This window comes from Anomaloglossus baeobatrachus, chromosome 1, assembly GCF_048569485.1.
Source record: "Anomaloglossus baeobatrachus isolate aAnoBae1 chromosome 1, aAnoBae1.hap1, whole genome shotgun sequence".
Taxonomy (NCBI): Eukaryota; Metazoa; Chordata; class Amphibia; order Anura; family Aromobatidae; genus Anomaloglossus; species Anomaloglossus baeobatrachus.
In genome coordinates this window covers 647,174,020-647,195,155 of record NC_134353.1, presented here as the reverse complement: position 1 = coordinate 647,195,155, position 21,136 = coordinate 647,174,020, and the positions used below count along the sequence as shown (strand labels likewise).

Here is a 21,136-nt window from a genome sequence, read left to right as displayed (position 1 = left end):
GCAGCGTGTAAGTCACTGCATGTGCGTCTCAGAACACAGGCAAAAAGCATTCTGAGATGCATTGTTACTGCAGAATTCATGCGTTCTGGATGCTTCCAGAACGCACATTTTTGACAGTACGGTCCCACTCAGCTCTGCAGTATCCCCATAGACTTACAGCAGAGCCGAGTGGGACCGCACGGTCACTGACATGGCTGGCTGAGAGATAGAGCCGCGCGATGAGAATGAACTTCACCCGACTTCATTGTGATCGCGCGGCTCTGTGCGTGTGCCGCGGCTTGATTTGCGGTCACACGTGAAGGACTCACCTCTGATCGCAAATCCCCTGAGTGACTGCAGTGAGCTCAGCTGTGCTTTCACTCAGGTTACTTGCGACCACAGCTGCAGTCCTCCACCTGAGAGCGGTGGCCGCGAGTAACCTCAGTGACAGCACAGCTGATCGCGCGACTCACTTAAGTTGCTGCATCTAGCTCACAGGAGCGGCGGTGTTCTACTGCCGCTCCTGTCAGCTTCTGATGTACCAGAGCTGAAAGAGTCGTGGGACCTTGCATGGATTACGTCGGACCTAGAGGTGTTTTTGAGGGGTTAATAAAGTGGGTGTTTTGTCTTTCATTACAAATAAAGGATTTTTTGGATGTGTGTGTGTGTGTTTAATTTCTTTAACTTACAGGTTAATCATGGAAGTTATCTTGGAGAAGACGTCTGCCATGATTAACCTAGGACTTAGTGACAGCTATGGGCTGCTACCATTAACTCCTTATTACCCCATTCGCCACCGCACCAGGGCAATTCGGGATGAGCCGGGTAGAGTCCCGGAACTGTCGCATCTAATGGATGCGGCAATTCTGGGCGGCTGCTGGCTGATATTGTTAGGTTGGGGGGCTCCCCACAACATGGAGCTCCCCATCCTGAGAATTCCAGCCTTCAGCCGTGTGGCTTTACCCTGGCTGGTATCCAAATTGGGGGGGACCGCACGCCTTTTTTTTTTTTTAATTATTTATTTTTTTTACTGCTCGATATAGACACGCCCACCGGCGGCTGTGATTGGTTGCAGTGAGACAGCTGTCACTCAGCGTGGGGGCGTGTTTGACTGCAACCAATCATAGGCGCCGGTGGGCGGGGGAAGCAGGGAATACGAGATGGATTAATGAGCGGCCGGCATTTTCAAAAGAGGAGAAGCCACCACAATGTGAACGCCGTGCAGCACCGCGCCGGTGATCCGTGAGTATGAGAGAGGGGGGGAGGGGTGGGAAAGAGAGACCGACATGGACAGAGATAGATAGAGATAGAGACAGACCGAAAAGACCTGCCTTTGTTATGTCAAAAAAACATGCGGATCGCAACAAAAATGCAGTGCAAACGCACTGCATAGCATTTTGGCAGCGTTTTTCTACAACTCATTGATTTCAATGGGTGTAGAACGCTGCCAAAACAGACAAAAAAAAATGGACATGCTGCTTTTATAAATGCAGAGATTGTGGCAAATTTTTGACAATCAAAACGCTGCGTTTCAAAAAGCATCATGCTCACAGATTTTGCATGATTCTCATAGACTTTGCAGGAGAACCAGAACGCATGCATTTTGACAATGTGACGCTACTGCTCAAAATGCTGCAGAAATGAAAAAAAAAAAAAACGCAACGTGCGCACATAGCCTTAGGCTACTTCACTTCAGCTTATTTTTCCTGTAGGCAAAAAAAAAAAATATATATATATATATATATATATATATATATATATATATATATATATATATATATATACACATACATACATACATACATACATACATAAAATGCGTGGGCTACCGCTGCATTTTCTATTGCCAAGGGTAACCCAAGCAGCTACTGGCTGCTAACCCCCACTGGCAATGGGAAATCCAGGGAACCTTTTTTTTTTTTTCTTTTAAAGTTTTTTGCCCAAAAACTAAAAAAAAAAAAAAAAAAAAAAAAAAAGTATGCTTTGCCCTATATTTGTATGCTAGCCAGGTACAGCAGGCATGTACGGGCTGCCCACAACCGCCGGCTGTCTATTTGTACCCAGCTGGCAACCAAAAATATAGGGAAGCACCTTTTTTTAATTATTTCATGAAATACAAGAAAAACGACGTGAGCTTCGCCCAATTTTTGTGTCCAGCCAGGTACAACTAGGTAGCTGGGAATTGGAATCCGCAGCGCAGGGTGGCCGAAGCTTTCTGGGCCCCCCGCTGCGGATTGCAGTCCGCAGCTGCCCCAGAAAATGGCGCTTTCATAAAAGTGCCATGTTCCAGCGCTGTGAGAGAAAAAGAGAGAGAAAAAAAAAGAGAGAAAGAAAAAGACTGACTGATTTCCGGTACAGCAGGATCCAGTGCCCACTGAAATACATTGCAGCTATCGCTGCAATGTAACAGATCCATTGACATGCAGAAAATACTGTAAAGCAACGGATCCAGCGTGTGCCGCACACAACCGCATGTGACTGCATATTGCTGCAATTCCATTGCAAATGCATTGAAATGACAACGCATTTGTAAAGGATCTGGCTTTACGGCAAAAAATCCATTTGTGCCGCAGTGAAAAACACGCGGATATGAAAGTAGCCTTATTGGCTATAATGGTCTGGGGGGAAAAATAAAAAAACAAAAAAAACACACAAAACAAAAAAAAGAAACCAATCTACTGCAGTGTGCCCTGTCCGAATTCAAGAAGCGCATCTACAGACGTCTGGGCAAGATGCGCACTAGTTATCAGACCGCATTAGAGCCTGTGCCTTCCCTTCTGATATTGTTGGGGGGGGGGGGGGCAGACCACTGATACTACCACCACCAGCCATATATGAGGAACATTGGATGTCTTGTCAGTCGGGGGGGGGGGACCTACTGATGCTATCACCATACGCCGTATATAAGAAGGAGTGGCTGATCGGCTTATCATAATTTGGATGCCTGGTCGTCGTGGGGGGTGGGGTTGTCAGAGATACTACTAATAGCCATTTATAAGAGGAACATTGGATGTCTGGTCAGTGAGGGGGGGGGGGGGGGGGGGGGGTGGAGGCTACTGATACTACCACAAGCCGTGTGTGAGAAGAACTAGCTGATCAGCTTATTACATGACTGGTCAGTGTGGGCTGGGGGGCAGACTGCTGATTCTAAAGGCCCAGTCACACTAAACAACTTACCAGCAATCCCAACAACGATACAACCTGATAGGGATCGCTGGTAAGTTGCTAGGAGGTCGCTGGTGAGATGTCACACAAAGTGACTCTCCAGCGATCCCACCAGCAACCTGACCTGGCAGGGATCGCTGGAGCGTCGCTACACGTGGAAACATTCTGCGCTTGGTAACTAAGGTAAATATCGGGTAACCAACCCGATATTTACCTTGGTTACCAGAGCACACTGCTTAGCGCTGGCTCCCGGCACACCTAGCCACAGTACACATCGGGTTAGTTACCCGATGTGTACTCTGCTACGTGTGCAGGCAGCAGGGAGCCTGCTTCTGCGGACGCTGGTAACCATTGTAAACATCGGGTAACCAAGAAGTCCTTACCTTGGTTACCCGATATTTACCTTCATTACCAGCGTCCGCCGCTCTCACACTGCCAGTGCCGGCTCCCTGTTCCCTGCACTCCTAGCCACAGTACACATCGGGTTAATTACCCGATGTGTACTCCGGCTACGTGTGCAGGGAGCAGGGAGCCGGCACTGACAGCTGAGAGCGGGGGACGCTGGTAACGAAGGTAAATAGAAAGGGCTTCTTGGTTACCCGATGTTTACATTGGTTACCAGCCTCCGCAGAAGCCGGCTGCCTGCACATTCAGTTGTTGCTCTGTCGCTGTCACACACAGCGATGTGTGCTTCACAGCGGAGAGCAACAACTAAAAAATGGTCCAGGACATTCAGCAACAACCAGCGACCTCACAGCAGGGGCCAAGATGTTGCTGGATGTCACACACAACAACATCGCTAGCAAGTTGTGCCTCAACAGCGATGTTGCTTAGTGTGATGGTACCTTAACACCACCTGCCATATATAAGAAGAACTAGCTGATTAGCTTATCACACATTGGGTGTCTGGTCAGTGAGGGTGGCAGACTACTCATGCTACTGTGACGCCCAGGACTATCAGGTTGTCACAGGGTATTGCACAATCTGCCCTTCTGTGCAGTATCCACCTCCTCCTTGGTTATGGGTCCCCAACTATATGGTGTTGCCTACAACCACTAGTCAAATCCTAGTTACACTCTGCACCACACCCACCAGACACACCAGTGGACGGCCTGAGTGGAATAGGGTCGCCCACTTGGGGGGGTTGGGAAGGGGAGGTCAGGAGTCAGTCAGCGAAAGGGACAGTGAAGTGTAGGAAGTGAAGGAGAGAGGAAGTCAGGAGCCGGGTTCCTTGGAAGCAACTAGGTAGCAGACGGTGGTCTGGGCCTAGTAGGAGCTGGACCCCCGGTCACAGGGGATCGTGACAAGGGGCACAGAACTGTCGAGGAGGACAGCCGGCGGCCTTGTACATTCACCGGGCTGGGTCCAGGGCACGACGGGGTACGTGGACCCTAGGTCAGGGAGTAGCATCAGGCAACCTGACAATTTACCCGACGAGAACAGAGCCTTCAAGAACTGCTCTCCACTCGCTCCAGAATCTGGGTACTAGCGCAACGAGGGGGATAGAACTTTCCACTAAAACAGTTCAGAAAATCCCAAGCGTGAATGCTGAGAGCAAGCTCCCACAGTTAGCCATAGTAGGAAGCGGGACCCGACTAGTTCCATACTACCGGGACCAACAAAGAAGTGAACTTAGTGCCAGGAGTAAGGTCACGGATCACCAGGCAGCACCATTAGTGACGGGACCCAAACTAGCTCCCCTCAACGGCAGCGGTGTCCAGAACTTTGGTTTACCCAGTTGTCGGTGTCAGCTTTATGGACTGAGTGAGTACGCAAGTGGCCCCTTCACTCCCCAACGGCACTCAAACACCATCACCAAGTCCCGGGGCATCCCCCCTACCCGTGGAGGGTCCCAACACCTGGCTGCCCCACTCCATTGCAGTCAGGCACTCCCAACTGCAGCGGTGGTACTCCACATTACCACACACCATGGGTGGCGTCACAAACTCTAAACACCATCCCCTGTAAATACCCCCATCATTTTAGTGGCTGCACGACCCCCGGGCCCGGACACCCCTCGAGCCACCGCGGATCCGAGCAGCCCGGCTGCTGGCACGGGGGCGGCACACTACCGCCACCAGCCATATATAAGAGGAAGTGGCTCATCAGCTTATCTTATCACTCATTGGGTGTCTGGTCAGTGGGGGAGGGGCAGACTACTGATGCTACCACCAGCCATATATAAGAGGAGGTAGCTGAGCAGCTTATCACACATTGATGGCGGGGGGCGGGGGGAGGTGGGGGGCAGACTACTTAATCCACCGCCAGCAATAAATAAGAGGAAGTGGCTGATCAGCCTATCACACATTGTGTCAGTGGCGAGGGGGGCAGACTGAGACCACCAGCCATATAGATTCAGCTGTTATCACAAACTGTACCAGATTGTAAAGATCAAGAGACATTTTTTCCTGCAATGAGACAATGATGGATACACACATTCTTCCCCTGACCTGGGCAGCAGTACCGTTCAGGGATCACGTGATGTCTTACCCTGGACGGGTCTCCTTCTTGAGGATCTTCTTCGGAGTTTCTGCCGCTGGGGGAGCCATGCTGCTGACTGATGCTGTATAGTAACGATGCCCTATGGCGCGCAGACCGCCGGCCCTATATACGGGCTCACTGACAGCGCCACACTCCCCCCTGTGCTCCGCCCCCTGAGATGTGCGCACATGAACACACGGCTGTGATTGGCTCCTGAGAACGTGCCCATCACACGCCCCTCCCGCCATCTGACTGGACGACACACTGTAAATACCGAACTACACATGACATCGCGAAGGAGCCCGGATGTGGGCGGGGCCTGCGGCCACCTGGGGAATGTGCGTGACAGAAGGCACGCCACCCTCCAGGAGACAACCACGAGTGATTGCGTCTCCGGCATTGTGCAAAGCGATCAGCTGCGAGTCTGTAGCGCTCCACACGTGAGGCCACCAGGCAGCTTTTGGGTCCGTGCACTGAGCAGGAGCATATAGCAGTAGTAGCAGTATTAGGCATTGCAGGAGTAATAGTGGGAATAATTGTAGTAGTGCATATAAATACATACAAGTTGCCCTCCCCCTTCATTGTATAGTAATATCCCCCATCCTGGTAACTATGTCCACATCATGGCCCCATCCTCGTGTATGACCCCATTATGGCTATATCCTGATATATATGGTACCATCCTGGTATATGTCCCCATCATAGCCCCATCCTGGTGTATGACCCAGATCATGGATATAGCCTGGTATATATGGCCCCACCCTGATATATATGTCCCCATCATGGCCCATCCTCGTATATATGGCCCTATCCTGGCCCCTTCCTGGTATATATGGCCCTATCATGGCCACATCCTGGTATATATGTTCCCATCATGACCTCATCCTGGTATATGTCTCAAGCATGTCCCCATCCTGATACATAGCCCCCGTCCTGGTATATAGCACCCATCCTTGATTATAGCCCCCTCATCGTGGTACATAGTCACCTTATCTTGGTATATAGCCACCTCATCCTTTTATATAGCCACCTCATCCTGGTATATAGTCGCCCCATCCTTGAATATAGCCCCCTCATCCTGGTAGATAGCCACCTCATCCTGGTATATAGCCACCCCATCCTGATATATAGCCACCATCCTGGCTCATAGCACCCATCCTTCATTATAGCCCCCTCATCCTGGTATATAGCCACCTTATCCTTGTATATAGCCACCTCATCCTGGTATATAGTCACCTCATCCTGGTATATAGCCACCTCATCCTTGAATATAGCCCATTCATCCTGGAATATAGCCCCCTCATCCTGGAATATAGCCCCCTCATCCTGGTATATAGCCACCTCATCCTGGTATATAGTCACCTCATCCTGGTATATAGTCACCTCATCCTGGTATATAGTCACCTCATCCTGGTATATAGTCACCTCATCCTGGTATATAGCAACCTCATTCTGGTATATAGCGCCATATCCTTGAATATAGCCCCCTCATCCTGATATATATCCACCTCATCCTGGTATATAGTCACCTCATCCTGGTATACAGTCACCTCATCCTGGTGTATAGCGCCCCATCCTTGAATATAGCCTCCTCATCCTGGTATATAGCCACCTCATCCTGGTATATAGCAGAAGCAGTGATTAGCAGCTTCTGTCTATAGAAATGTGCCCTGAGAGGCTGGTGTTGTGGGCAGCTGTATGGGTTTTGCTATGTCTAAAATCTTGGCAGAACTGCACCCAGTAATCTAAGTGATACATCGTTGGAATCAGAGCCTCTTTGCCTACATGATATTGTTCTCAAATGAGGTAGCAAAAATTTGCTGACAGATTCCCTTTAAAGTGGATATGTTGTCCATCTCTGAAATAGCTTCTTTTATTTTTAAACCATCTAGGAACTGTCACATAGTCCAATAATGTATCTTACCAACCCCTGACGCTCCTCTACCATTGCTGCCCAATCTCCTGCCCAGGCAATCCCATCATTACTATCATCTCTGCAGCCAAAACCTGACTATACTAGTGGCTAACATCAAATCCTTTACAGTTTGTCCACTACTGGGCGACCTCTCCAGGCACTTTAGTATCTATAATGTCCTTTGCACTTTGAGAAGTCAGTATCACTCTGAGCATGCCTGTGTGATTAGATGGTGTCCCGTGACGTGTAGGGATGCTGACAGTTGCCGTCAGGGAGAGGACCTAGCCTCTCATTGAGCGAACTCAGTCCTCCGATATGTAATGGGGGCACTAGTGAAAAAAACAATCACAAATTTGGTTAGATGTGGTAAAAAATGGAGAGGAGAGTTTAAATTCCAGTGAGGCACATAAAAGGTATTATTCTGTAGAGACAACAAAAGGGGGCATTATTATAAACATAAAACACCTTCATTTATTGAAAAATATTTTTGATAAAATTTTGCAATATTTTGTGCTTGCACGCTAGTCATGACAGCTTCAACAAACTAAGTGGTGGTAAGGGGCATGGCTACGCACACCCACCTAATTCATTAAAATTCATGCCACATTAGGGCAAATTTTCAGATGCACCTATGCAAAAATTTTGTGAAAATCATTTTGGCCCTGATTTGTCAACACTGGCCTTTTGTAGGCCAGTCTCAATTAAGGATGCACTGGATTAGGAGGTGCCAAATACATTAAAAGAGTCTTGTCCATGTGTAAGACATTAATGACCTAGCCTGAGGTCACCAGTGGTCTTGTGCCACCCAGCACCTCCACAGATAAGCCGACACTGAAGCCATAGTCAATAGAAGCTCTTTACTGTGGGCATCATTGGACACTACGAATGGGCTACTTAACTCTGGGCAGAGCAGTGGTGTACAGGATAGGAAGACCTCACGTGATTGGTGGCACTCTTAGCGATCACACATTGATCATCTATTCTATGGATAGATGATAAATGATGATCTTATGGAAGAAAAAACCTTTATCACACAGCGTATCATTACAGAATATATACATAGCTGGTGGGCCTTTGATATAAAGAAATGGAATATGTTTAGCTGTATTAGGGTGTATAGTTAATGTGGGTATGCTATATTGCTCAGTGCCAGTACAAGCAAAATATACACAATGTGAAGGATACATTGTAGTTCACAGGTAATGTCCATAGTACATAGTGTTATCACTAACTAGGTAAAATGCAACTAGAAAAACAACCTTCCCTTAAGTATTCTTTTCATTTGTAATCACTAGACCTTATATTTCTTTCCCTTTACTGCAATATGATGTGAAATGACTCATTGTATATGCCCCTAATGAGGCTTTTTCTTGGTCATAGCCTCGTGTTAAAACCCTCCCAATAATTGCCCCCTCAGTTGCTTGTCAACATTGTACTAATTTATGTTTTATCTCACCTAAAAGTGTGACAGTTAAAGGGAACTTGTCAGGTCCCCTATGCCGTCCAACCCAGCAGCATTGGTACCTGTATGCCCAAATTCCCTCCCTAACCAGCCCTGTATAACTATATTCACTAATATGAATGCTTAATAAAACGACTTAAAAGCCTTGTTGTCCCTATACTAATTAGGGCCTTGACTAGTCGAATGGGCGTTAGCTGCCCAGACTAGTCGGCTCTCTTTCCGTGTTATCAAGCCCCTGTAGGTGTGATAACATGATTTCCACAAGTCGGCGTCACCGCCAGCTACTGGAAATCTCGTGCATGTGCGCTGCTAATTTCATTCGCATCATTGCCCCTAAGAAGCAGGGTGGATGCTTCCCAGCTTCATTGGATGCACTGTGGAAGACCGGAAGTTCAGAAGAGGCTCACCTACACGTCCTCTGAACTTCCAATCATGCGCAGGGCACCTAATGAAGCTGGGGAGCGTACACCCTGCTTCTGAGGCGCACTGATGCAGTCTAAATGAGCCGCGTGTATGTGTGAGATTTCCAGGAGCTGGGTGGTGACACCGGCCTCTGGAAATCACGTTATCACGCCCATAGGGGCATGATAACACGGAAAGAGGGCCAAATAGTCAGGGGAAACAATGCCCCTTTAACTAGTCAAGGCCCTAATTAGCACACGGAAAGCGATGTTTATAAGTCGTCTTTTTAAACATTCATATTAATGAATAGCATTGTATAGGGCTGGTTAGGAAGAGTTATGGGGTTAACTTTAGTTGGGATGTCCTTCAGTATGGTCACCAACCACAGTACCTACATCCACACTATACAGTCCTTTCAACAAAGGAGAAATAGTTCAAATTAAATGCAAAAATGTAAGTATTCATTCCAAAACTTGAAATGTAAAACATTGGTGTTACAAACAATAAATAGATACAGGATGAATGACAACAAAAACACAGCTGGTCATTTACATGAGAAACGCCAGATACAGCAATGCTCAACTTTGCAGGGGGTCAATTGTTTACGGTATTAGTACAGACACTGTGGTCATGATGCTTAGGTATTTACTGACCTCCAGGAACAGTATGATATATAATCAACATGACATACCAAATACTGTCTGAAGAAGCGTACTGACGTCTAAAGGCCCCTTTACACACTGAGACTTTCTAGCGATCCCACCAGCGATCCCAACCTGGCCGGGATCGCTACAAAGTCTCTGGTGAGTCTCTGGTTAACTGTCAAACAGGCAAACCTGGAAAACGACGCAACAACGATACGGACCTGCAGAACGACCTAGCTAGTCATTGAGGACGTGTTAAAGCAGCTTTTTGAAAGGGAAGTCGCCAACGAAGTCGATGTAACGGTGTCAAACACACCGATGCTTGCTGCACAGCGGGAAACAAAGGACCAAAGAATGGCCCTGAGAGATGTGTAGCGATCAGCAACCTCACAGCAGGGGCCAGGTCGCTGATGCGTTTCACACACTGCAATGTCGCTGGGGTGGTCGCTATTATGTTAGAAAACTGGTGACGTTACAGTGAAGTAGTTTGTGATGTTGCAGTGTGTAAAGGGGCCTTTAAAGGGAACCTCTCAGGTGCAATATCTACCCAGAACCACGAGCAGTTCTGGGTGCATATTACTAATCCCTGCCTAAAGGTGGTGTCACACATAGCGACACAGCAGCGATCTGACCTTATCAGGATCGCTGCTGCGTCGTTACATGGTCGCTGGTGAGCTGTCAAACAGGCAGATCTCACCAGCGACCAGTGACCAGCCCCCAGCCAGCAGCGAAGCGTGGAAGCGTAACTAAGATAAATATCGGGTAACCAAGGAAAGCACTTTTCTTGGTTTCCCAATATTTACCTTAGTTACTAGCGTCCGCCGCTCTCACGCTGCCAGTGCCGGCTCCCTGTTCCCTGCACTCCTAGCCAGAGTATACATCGGGTTAATTACCCGATGTGTACTCCAGCTACGTGAGCAGGGAGACGGAACTGGCAGCGTGAGAGCGGCGGACGCTAGTGACTAAGGTAAATATCGGGTAACCAAGGAAAGGGCTTCTTGGTTACCCGATGTTTACCGTGGTTACAGCTTACCGCAGGCTGCCAGACGGCGGCTCCCTGCTCCCTGGTCGCTTCAGTTCGTCGCTCTTTCGCTGTCACACACAGCAATGTGTGCTTCACAGCGAGAGAGCAACGTCCAAAAAATGAAGCAGGACATTCAGCAACGACCGTCGACCTCACAGCAGGGGCCAGGTCGTTGCTGGATGTCACACACAGCGACAGCGACGGGACGTTGCTGCTACGTCACAGAAAATGGTGACGTAGCAGCGACGTCGTTGTCGTCGTCGCTATGTGTGACACCACCTTAACTGTCCCTGTATACACTAGCATAGATAAAGGGATCTTTAGAAAAAGTATTTCTAAAGATCTTTTATCTTATGCTAATGAAGCCAGCTATTAGGGGTACTTCTCACATAGCGAGATCATTGCTGAGTCACAGGTTTTGTGACGTACCAGTGACCTCATCAGCGATCTCACTGTGTGTGACACCAAGCAGCGACCTGGCCCCTGTTGTGAAATCGCTGATCGTTACACACAGTGCTAGTTCATTTTTTACTCGTTGCTCTCCCGCTGTGAAGCACACATCGCTGTGTTTGACAGCGAGAGAGCAACGATCTGAATGTGTAGGGAGCGGGGAGCCAGCGTCTGGCAGTTGCGGACGCTGGTAACCATGGTAAACATCGGGTAACCAAGCGAACCGCTTTGCTTGGTTACCCGATATGTACCTTGGTTACTAGCATACGCCGCTCTCAGGCTGCCAGTGCTGGCTCCCTGCTCCCTGCACGCGTAGCCAGAGAACACATCGGGTAAATAAGCAAAGCAGTTTGCTTAGTAACCAGATGTGTACCCTGGCCACGAGTGCAGGGAGCCAGCGCTAAGCGGTGTGCGCTGGTAACCAGTGTAAATATCGGGTAATCATGCAAAGCATTTTTCTTAGCTACCCTATATTTACCTTAGTTACCAAGCGCAGCATCGCTTCCACGCGTCGCTGCTGGCTGGGGGCTGGTCACTGGTCGCTGGTGAGATCTGCCTGATTGACTGCTCACCAACGACCATGTAGCGACGCACCAGCGATCCTGACCAGGTCATATCGTAGTCGGAATCGCTGGTACGTCGTTTAGTGAGACGTTACCCTTAGTCGCAAGAGCGTTATTTCCCTTGACTAGTCGGCCCCCTTAGCATGTTAGCACGCCATTGTGGGCATGCTAACTTGCTAATGAATGCGCAGCGTCAGAGGTATGGTCGATCTCACCGCTCTCTGCTGCCACTAGATTTCTGCTCAGTGCCCATGATCAGAAGTCCTGGACTTACAGTCATGCGTACTATGAAGCTGGGTGCATGCGTCCCGGTTTCAAATTGGTGTAATTCGCATGACCGGAAGTCCAAGGATGTTCTGATCATGCACATTGAGCAGAAGATCAGTGGTGGCAGCACAGGTGCCTCTGACACTGCACATTCATTATCATGGTAGCACGCCCCTGTGAGCGTGCTAATATGCTAAGGGGGCCGACTAGCCAAGGGAACTAACGTCCTTGCGACTAGACCCTGACCTCATTAGCATGTTATAAAGAATCTTTAGCAATACATTTTCGAAAGATCTCTTTATGTATGCTACTAGATACAGGGACTGTTAGGCAGGGATTAGCAATATGCACCCAGAACTGCTCATGGTTCTGGGTGCTTATTGCACCTGACAGGTTCACGTTAAATACGCGTAACATGCGTCACCCCTGGAGTGACTGTCTTTTCACTACTGGCACTTTTACTGGCACGCTGTTACTCTGCAATTTATTTGGTATGTCATGTTGATTATGTATCATGCAGTTCCAGTAAGTCAATACAAATACCTACGCACCATGACCACAGTGTCTGTACTAATGCTGTAAACCAGGGGTGGGAAACCTCTGGCCCACGGGCCGTTTGCGATGACTTTTTATGCAATTCCTGGGGACCACACCGCTTGGGTGGCAACCGCGGTCTTGCCGGCTGCCAATTTTTTAATTTCCAATGTGTAATGCGAAGACGCGCACGCTGCATAGTATGAGGTCCTCTCATGCTTGCCTGTGCTAGCATGCTCAGGGCTCACTTTGTGAGTGGGGTAAGCAGCGCGAGATGCGCTCCTTTCACAGAAGAAGAGGAGCACCAGTTTTACTTACCTCCCTACTGCACAGGTCTCCCGCCCCATTGCTGTGTGATTCCTCCCCCCCAGTGCTGTGAGCTCACCACCAAGTGCTGTAAGCCGCCCCTAGTACTGGGTACACCCCCAGTGCTGTGTGTCACCCCCACAGTCCTGTGTGCCTCCCCAGTGCTGTGTGCCACCCTACCAGTCCCGTGTTGCCCCCAGTGCTGTGTGCCCCCACTGTTGTCTGTGCCCCCCACTGCAGTCTGTGATCCTCAGTGCTGTTCTTGTCCCCCTAATGCTGTCCATGCCACGGCCAGTGCTGTCCGTGCACCCCAGTGCTGTCTGTGCTGCCACCAGTGCTATCTGTACCGCTGACCAGTGCTAGCCATGCTGCCCAGTGATGTCCGTATCGCCGCCAGTGCTGTCTGTGTCACCGCCAGTGCTGTCTGTGCCCCCCTAGTGTTCTCCATGCCTCCCAGTGCTGTTTGTGCTGCCACCAGTGCTGTCTTTGTCCCCCATTCCTGCCGGGCCCCCCTAGTGCTGCCCGTGCCCCCCTAGTGCTGCCCGTGCCCCCCTAGTGCTGCCCGTGCCCCCCTAGTGCTTCCCTTGCCCCTCTAGTGCTGTCCTTGCCCCACTAGTGCTGTTCTTGCTCCCTAGTGCTGTTTGTGCCCCCCTAGTGCTGTCTGTGCCCCCCTAGTGCTGTCTGTGCCCCCCTAGGGCTGTTTGTGTCCCCCTAGTGCTGTCTGTGCCACCACCAGTGCTGTCCCTGCCACTGATGTCTGTGCCCCAGCCTCTCCTGTGATGTGTATGCCCCAGCCTCTCCTGTGATATATACACACCAGCCTCTCCTGTGATATATATGTCCCAATGTCTCCTGTAATGTATATGCCCCTAGCCCCTCCTGTGATGTATATGTCCCTAGCCCCTCCTGTGATGTGTATATGTCCACAGCCCCTCCTATGATGTATATATGCCCATAACCCCTCCTGTGATGTATATATGCCCTCAGTGCCTCCTGTGATGTATATATGCCCCCAGCCCCTTCTGTGATGTATATATGCCCCCAGCCCCTCTTGTGATGTATTTACTCCCGGCGTCTCCTATGTGATGTATATGATTTACCTATCTTATTATCACAAAGAGATGACTGCACTCCAGATGAAGACAAACCTAGAAAAGCAGTTGTAGAAGCAATGTGATCAATATCATCTAACATCACAGTCGCACCAAAGAGAAACAGCTCCAGTCACCGCAGTAGGGGTGTATGGGTAAATTAATTAATTGTTTGACCAAATATACATATATAGTGAAAAAAACAATCCCTTATTAAAATTCAATTTTTATTAAATATATCTTAAAAATTCCCAAGTGATTCACCTACAAAAATATATCAGGGTAATATAAATATACACCAGGGTAGCCACCCCTGTACTAGATACAATCAGAGGTAGTAAAGCCGGGGGTATGGGCTCCCAAATGGGATTAATCTGGCCCTATCAGGACCTACGATCTCACACCTTCCTACCGACGGAGGTAAATCACCTTAACTTAGCCGGGCGCCCCCGTTCCTCGGTGGCTATCCCTGACTTACCCTATTAAATACCCTACCATATGCGGAAAAATGCCTGAGCAAGTCACTTCTATATTATTGGTTGGACTCTCTCCCCCACCACACAGCCTTAGGAGAGGGCAAAATATCACTTAACTTCCCTTTATCAAGTGCATTCGCACTGCCTCGACGCGTTTCTCCGCCCTCTAATCCGGTTCATCAGGAGGCCCAGGGAGACAGGGAAAAATTCTAATGATGGTACATGTCTTCATATGGCTGCCATATGAAGACATGTAAAAATTGAATTTTAATAAGGGATTGTTTTTTTCACTATATATGTACTTTCTGACTTCCCTAAAAAATATTTTTGGTTGTTAGCTCTTTGACCAAATATAGCAGGGTAGCTTTTAAGTTTATCATTTTGTGTGGCCCCCAAAAGTGGGTAGAAATTTCCAAATGCATTGCGGGTGTTGATACAATCAGATTGCATTGACCCCAGTGCATTTCTAAGTTAATTTACAAGTGGCCTCAACATTTGAGGTGCATGAACAGGATAAAGTGCCCTACCTGGGCAATAAACCCGGGCAATGTACCCAGGAAATCTGCACATGGCCTCAATGCTTGATTTCTCAGCGCTAGCACTTCGGATTACTACAAAAAAGGTATCATTTTTATTGTAGTGGGTCCTACACATCCATATCACTAGTTTTAGTAGTAACGTTGTCTAGACAGGTAACCCATAAATTTTGCCATTTTTAACACTTTACCTACAGTACTTGTCTGCTACACATTTTCATGGGGCCAGTTGTGCTTTGGATTTTCCAGTGGATGAGATTTCAACAAATCTTATCCATGTAGGCAAAATAATCAGTAGGGAAACTCACATGCAGCACAGATCTTAAATCCACACTATCAAGTTATGTTGCATATTTTCAACCTATATGAAGCATAATCTGCAACAAAATCCACAGATTTGGAAAAGTTGTGTGCACATTCCCTTGAAGTTCTTATAAATCACGTGTTTTATAGTTAGTAAACTTTCACTATTAGTCACAGTCATATGAACTCTGGGAAATATTCCAGCAAGTTGATGACTAACGTGAGGAATATTCTGTGAGGATCCAGGATGTGAGTGGCGTTCTCCGAACACACCCTGCCCTAAATATCAGATTGTTAGAGTTTAGTGTTTAGAGCTTGGAGAGGGAGGAAAGCTAAGTACCAATCAGAGTAGAGTATTTCCCACACCCTCTACTGAAGAGCCAATCAGGAATCAGACAAACAATACTCTTTTCAAATTGTATCAGTGTAAAATGGGAAAGAAAGCAAATATACACAGTGTGAGAGCTGTATTATCAGTAAACAGCCTGACAAGATCACCATGAACTTCAAGCATTTCCTAGAGGGGCAAGGAATTAAAGTGCCATGCGTGCCCATACCACAGTCAATCTATCCTGAGCAACCATCTTCACATATAAAATCTGTTAAAATCCAATGTCTGTTGACCGGAACTTTATTAATAAAAAATAACAGAGGCGCTTCATGTGTCAGCCGGTATAGATAACATCTCAGGAGCTCATAAGATGGAAAGGCTTACCTGGGAGGATTGCGCTTGTCAGGCACAACTCTGATGAGCACTTTTTGGAAGTTGGTCCTGGCTGCTGCACTGATCGCACATCCCACGTCGGGGACTTATGAAGAATCACAGAGGAGTTAATTGAGGCAATCTGCCAGCAATGTCAGCAGAACGAACAACGGTGATGATATAACACATATTTAATAGTTAAAACACATATCTAGGATCAGTCCTCTTCATTCATGCCTGATGAACATGACTGATCATCCAGGAAACGCATTGCATTTGCTTTACCTTTTAATTTTTTTTTTTTTTTTTAAATCCTCACGATCGTTTGCGTGACAGCGTCCGGCAAATTGCCTCAATTTACGCCTCCGAGAAATTTACTAATAGTGTCTCATAGTGTTACCAATCTGGCGGAAATACCTTCTATTAACTCAGGAATAAGAATTATACAATGCACTATATATACAGGGTGGTCCAAAAGTAGGTGGACAGAATGTGTAATAGGGTTATCGAAACATGGTGTAAAGTGAAACTGACTCAGTTGCTCTTAGCAACCAATGAGATTCCACCTTTAATTTTCCAAAGAGTCTGTGAAGAATGAAAGGTGGAATCTGATTGGTTGCTAAGGGCAACAGTCAGTTTCACTTTACACCATGTTTGATAACCCTATTACATATACTGTCCACTTACTTTTGGACCACCCTGTATATAGAACAGTGTAAAAATAGAATACCTAGATAGATTAACAATGCAATGTCTGTATCGTGCCCATGTGTTTGTATCGGACAGGTGTTGGGTACTGAAATATGTCCTGAATTTCCCCAGATCGGCAGGTTCAATTTCATCACGCCCAACCCTTCTGTTGTTAACTGGGATTAGGTAAGAAGGAGTAGAGAGGAATATTTGTAGCCCTGACTTGAATTTGTACTGTGTTTTGCTTATATCTTTCATCAAATGTTGCCTAGTCATTATTTATAGTCATTATTTATAGAAGGTAAAGATAAAAGGTATCAATCTAGGGTTAGGCTATGTTCACACATGTTTATCCACATGGAAGTATATGTCGGGAGTATTACCAAACATCTCTCTCTAGCTTGTCCACAGGCCCCATTTACTTAGACCAGTGTTCCCCTAACTCCAGTACTCAAAGCTCACTAATAGTTTATGGTTTCAGGATTTCCTTAGTATTGCACAGTTGCTGAAGTATATGCTGGGAAATCTATGATGTTTTCCTCAGGCTGGAGTAACACTTTTATGTGACACACGCGAGGATCGCATCGCATCTGCCAGCCTCTCTCCAGACAGGAGCTGCATGCAGCTGCACACTCCTGTCTGAAGAGTGGCCGGCTGTGCCGAGTGAGGCGATCCTCCCATGAATCACTCGCAAGGGTGACTCCAGCCTTAGGCTATGTGCCCACGTTGCGTATTTCCGTAACTGCATGCGTCCTGCGTCCCCAGCACAATCTATGAAGATTGTGCATAATTCATGCGCACGTTGCCAAATCGCTGCGTTCTAAAAAGCAACATGTCACTTATTCCATGCGCTTTGGATGCAGGTCCCGCTCTGTCTATGGTGGAGGCTGCATCCAGAGCGCATGTAATCGGCTTTTTCACTGCATTCATTCATTCACATGTGCTGTTCAAATCGCTGCAGAAATTTCTGCAGGGACACAATGCAACGTGGGCACATAGCCTTAGACCTAGGGCAGCATGAATCGGATACTGGCTGCTCTATTGCAGACAGGTATGTTTCAGGCCTCAATCACACATTAGTATTTGCCAAAACCAGAACAGGTGTCAATGTTTCAATTATAGTTTTTCTCTGCAAGTTTCACTCCTGGTTTTAGCATATAAACACGAATACAAAATTACTGACATGTGAATGAGAGCTTACTCTGAAATGGTGCAGTGTGTCAAAGAGATTGTACTTTAAGAAGCCAGTCAGAAAGTATGGGTCTTGGTTGACAATTCCAAGGCCAGTCCCTGGAGACTCCTTCCCACCCTGATGTAAAGTAGCAGGGAGGGAGAAGCCACCAGGGAATTGCCTTAAACTAGTTAGTAGTGATGAGCGAGTACTAAAAAGCTCGGGTGCTCGAGGCTCGGGCCGAGCATCCCAAGATACTCGTGTACTCGGCCCGAGCACCGAGCCCAATGTTATCCTATGAGAGACCCGAGTATTTTTATGAAATGACCCCCGGCAGCATGTAGAAACCCTAAAAATGTCACAAAAGTCTCAGAAGAGTGCTCAAATGACATGGCAACAGCATGGGGAAGACCCCTTGAAGCATTTATCACTCAAAAGTCACAGCTGTGAACAATTTTGTCCGCGTTTTACGCCATTTTTACGGACTCGCCAGAAAACCTTCCACAATGACACCAAAATGAATTTTCATGGCGGAAATGTTAAGGGCACATACCCAATAGTGAGATAGAGCTGGTGTATGTTACTTTTTGAGATTAATACATGAAAGATTTTACGTAAAACATTGTGTGGCACTCCGATGTCCAAAACGCACGTTTTGTGCTTTTTACTAGCGATGTCGGTCATTTTTTTTCCATTCTATCTCCCGTCGGTCGGTCTCGCTCTGTCGGTCTCTCTCTGTCTTGTCTGTCCCCCTCTCACAGTCTGTCGGTCATTCTCCCCCCTCTCTCTTACTTACCGTTCCCCGATCACTGCCGCGGCGCTGCACGGCTGTTCACTAAACTCCGGCGGCTTTTCCTCTTTTGAAAAAGCCGGCCGCTCATTAAACAATCTCGTATTCCCTACTTTCCTGCTTTCCTGCTTTTCCAAACATGGAGGGTTTGTCGGGGTTAATAAATTGGTGATGAGGGACTTTGTTATTGTTTTTTATTTCTAATAAAGGATTTTTTCAGGTGTGTGTGTTTTTTAACTGTAATTTACAGATTAATCATGGAAGGTTTCTCGGGGAGACGCCTGACATGATTAATCTAGGATTTAGTGGCAGCTATGGGCTGCCATTAACTCCTTATTACCCCGATTTACCAACGCACTAGGGTAAATCGGGAAGAGCCGGGTAGAGTCCCAGAACTGTCGCATCTAATGTATGCGGCAATTCTGGGCGGCTGCTGCTGACTGATATTGTTAGGCTGGGGGGCTCCCCATAACGTGGAGCTCCCCATCCTGAGAATACCAGCCTTCAGCCGTATGGCTTTATCTGGCTGGTATTAAAATTGGGGGGACCGCACGCCGTTTTTTTTAATTATTTAATTATTTATTTCACTGCACAGTATACACACACACACCGGCTTCTGTGATTGGATGCAGTGAGACACCTGTCACTCAGCGTGGGGGCGTGTCTCACTGCAACCAATCATAGGCACCTGTGGGCGTGAAAAGCAGGGAATATGAGATGGCTGTGTACAGAGCACAGCGCGCCCGCCGGTATAAAGGCTCGGTCACGTTGTGCAGGCCGGCCAATCACTGCAATTCCACAACTAACAGGGCTGTGGCATTGCAGTGGTCTGCCAGCCAATCCCTGCATGAGGGCTGGCTCTCAAAAGAGCGCCAACATGCAGGGATGAAGACCACGAGTACAGCACGAGTATCGCGAGATTACTCGGTCCCCGCCGAGTAGCCCGAGTACAGTGATACTCGTGCGAGTACCGAGTAGTAACAAGCATACTCGCTCATCACTACTAGTTAGCAAAAAAACATAGTCCTAGGTTGGCTTTTCGAAGATTGTTTTCTGCGCAATGCTGCAGTGTTTCAGAGTAAAACATACCTGGCTGCAATAGTGCCATCTGTGGCTCTGACGGCATGAATCAGGTAACAAAAACGTTCCCTTTAAGTCAGTTGCAACACCTTAAATTCCTAAAGCATGTAGCCAAGGAAGTAATGCTTTGTTGTCTGTAGGCAAATCTCCTATAAGACATGTATGTTAGCAACAGTACAAAGGGCAGAGATAACAATCCCTGAGTACTGTAGTAATAGAAATACCAATGCAATATCCTGTGTAATCGCTCACCTACTAACTGTGCAACATGACAGGATGACACTGATCCGTATAGTGCAAGTCATAAACAATCTGCCATCCGTAGAAATCATTTAGAGTAGTATATCTCTACGTAATAAACACCATATAAGAAGCGGTTTTAAACTATTAATGGAAACTAATTTATAATGCTGAATACTAAAAAATGTACAGAATGTATAAAAACTGAAGTTAAAGAAAACCAAATGCAAATTATCTTATTCCCTTAAGGTCATGAAGTAAAGATTCATTGTTTGCATTTGGCATTCAATAAGTCTATTGTGTTTGGTCTCCATCAAATCATTCTATTTTGTAGTGCAGTTATTGATATATTGACAGAATTCATTACATCTGTACTAGAGCTATTACTATTCATATAAAAGGGATCCTCTACTTTGGAAATCCCTACTTGTGAAGTGTTCCCTGACAATACGCAGATTATAAAGTATCCCCTTGCTGAATGATCAGCTAGAAAGGACTTTGTAACCACTCTCTTCTGGAGAAGAAATGGGGGTCAGTGGATTCCCTTTCTTGTAACTAAACAAGACAATTGCTTTAAAGATCATTTTATAATACAGTACCTAGTTTAAAAATCTAGTTAAAGGGAATCTGTCATCACTTTTAGGCTAGACAAAAAGACTTATGGCCCACCTAAAACTGCAATGTGAACAGGTGCATAACTGTACATGACATCAAATTACAACAAAGAGACAGGTGTCAATCTGAAATGCTAAAGCATGAAAACCATGAATGTAGGAATATAGATAGATTTCCTTTAGCAGTAATGCCTAAGAAAAAGATTAGATATTTAGCATACTAAAAACGGCCATTTCGTACCTGGGTACC

General features: G+C 47.0%; 1 protein-coding gene across 2 annotated transcripts in view; it reads right to left on the bottom strand.

The window, feature by feature from the left end:
• The window catches only part of PNP (purine nucleoside phosphorylase), a 69,918-nt gene that overhangs the window by 24,451 nt on the left and 24,331 nt on the right, over positions 1-21,136 (bottom strand). The window contains exon 1 of one of the 2 annotated variants that reach the window (XM_075319744.1): positions 5,635-5,807. The exons of the other annotated variant lie outside the window; for it this stretch is intronic. Within the exon in view, the coding sequence (XP_075175859.1) occupies positions 5,635-5,693 (59 nt within the window). The 5' untranslated portion in view covers positions 5,694-5,807. Of the gene's footprint in view, positions 1-5,634; positions 5,808-21,136 lie in introns of those variants that run through there. 2 annotated transcript variants of the gene reach the window in all.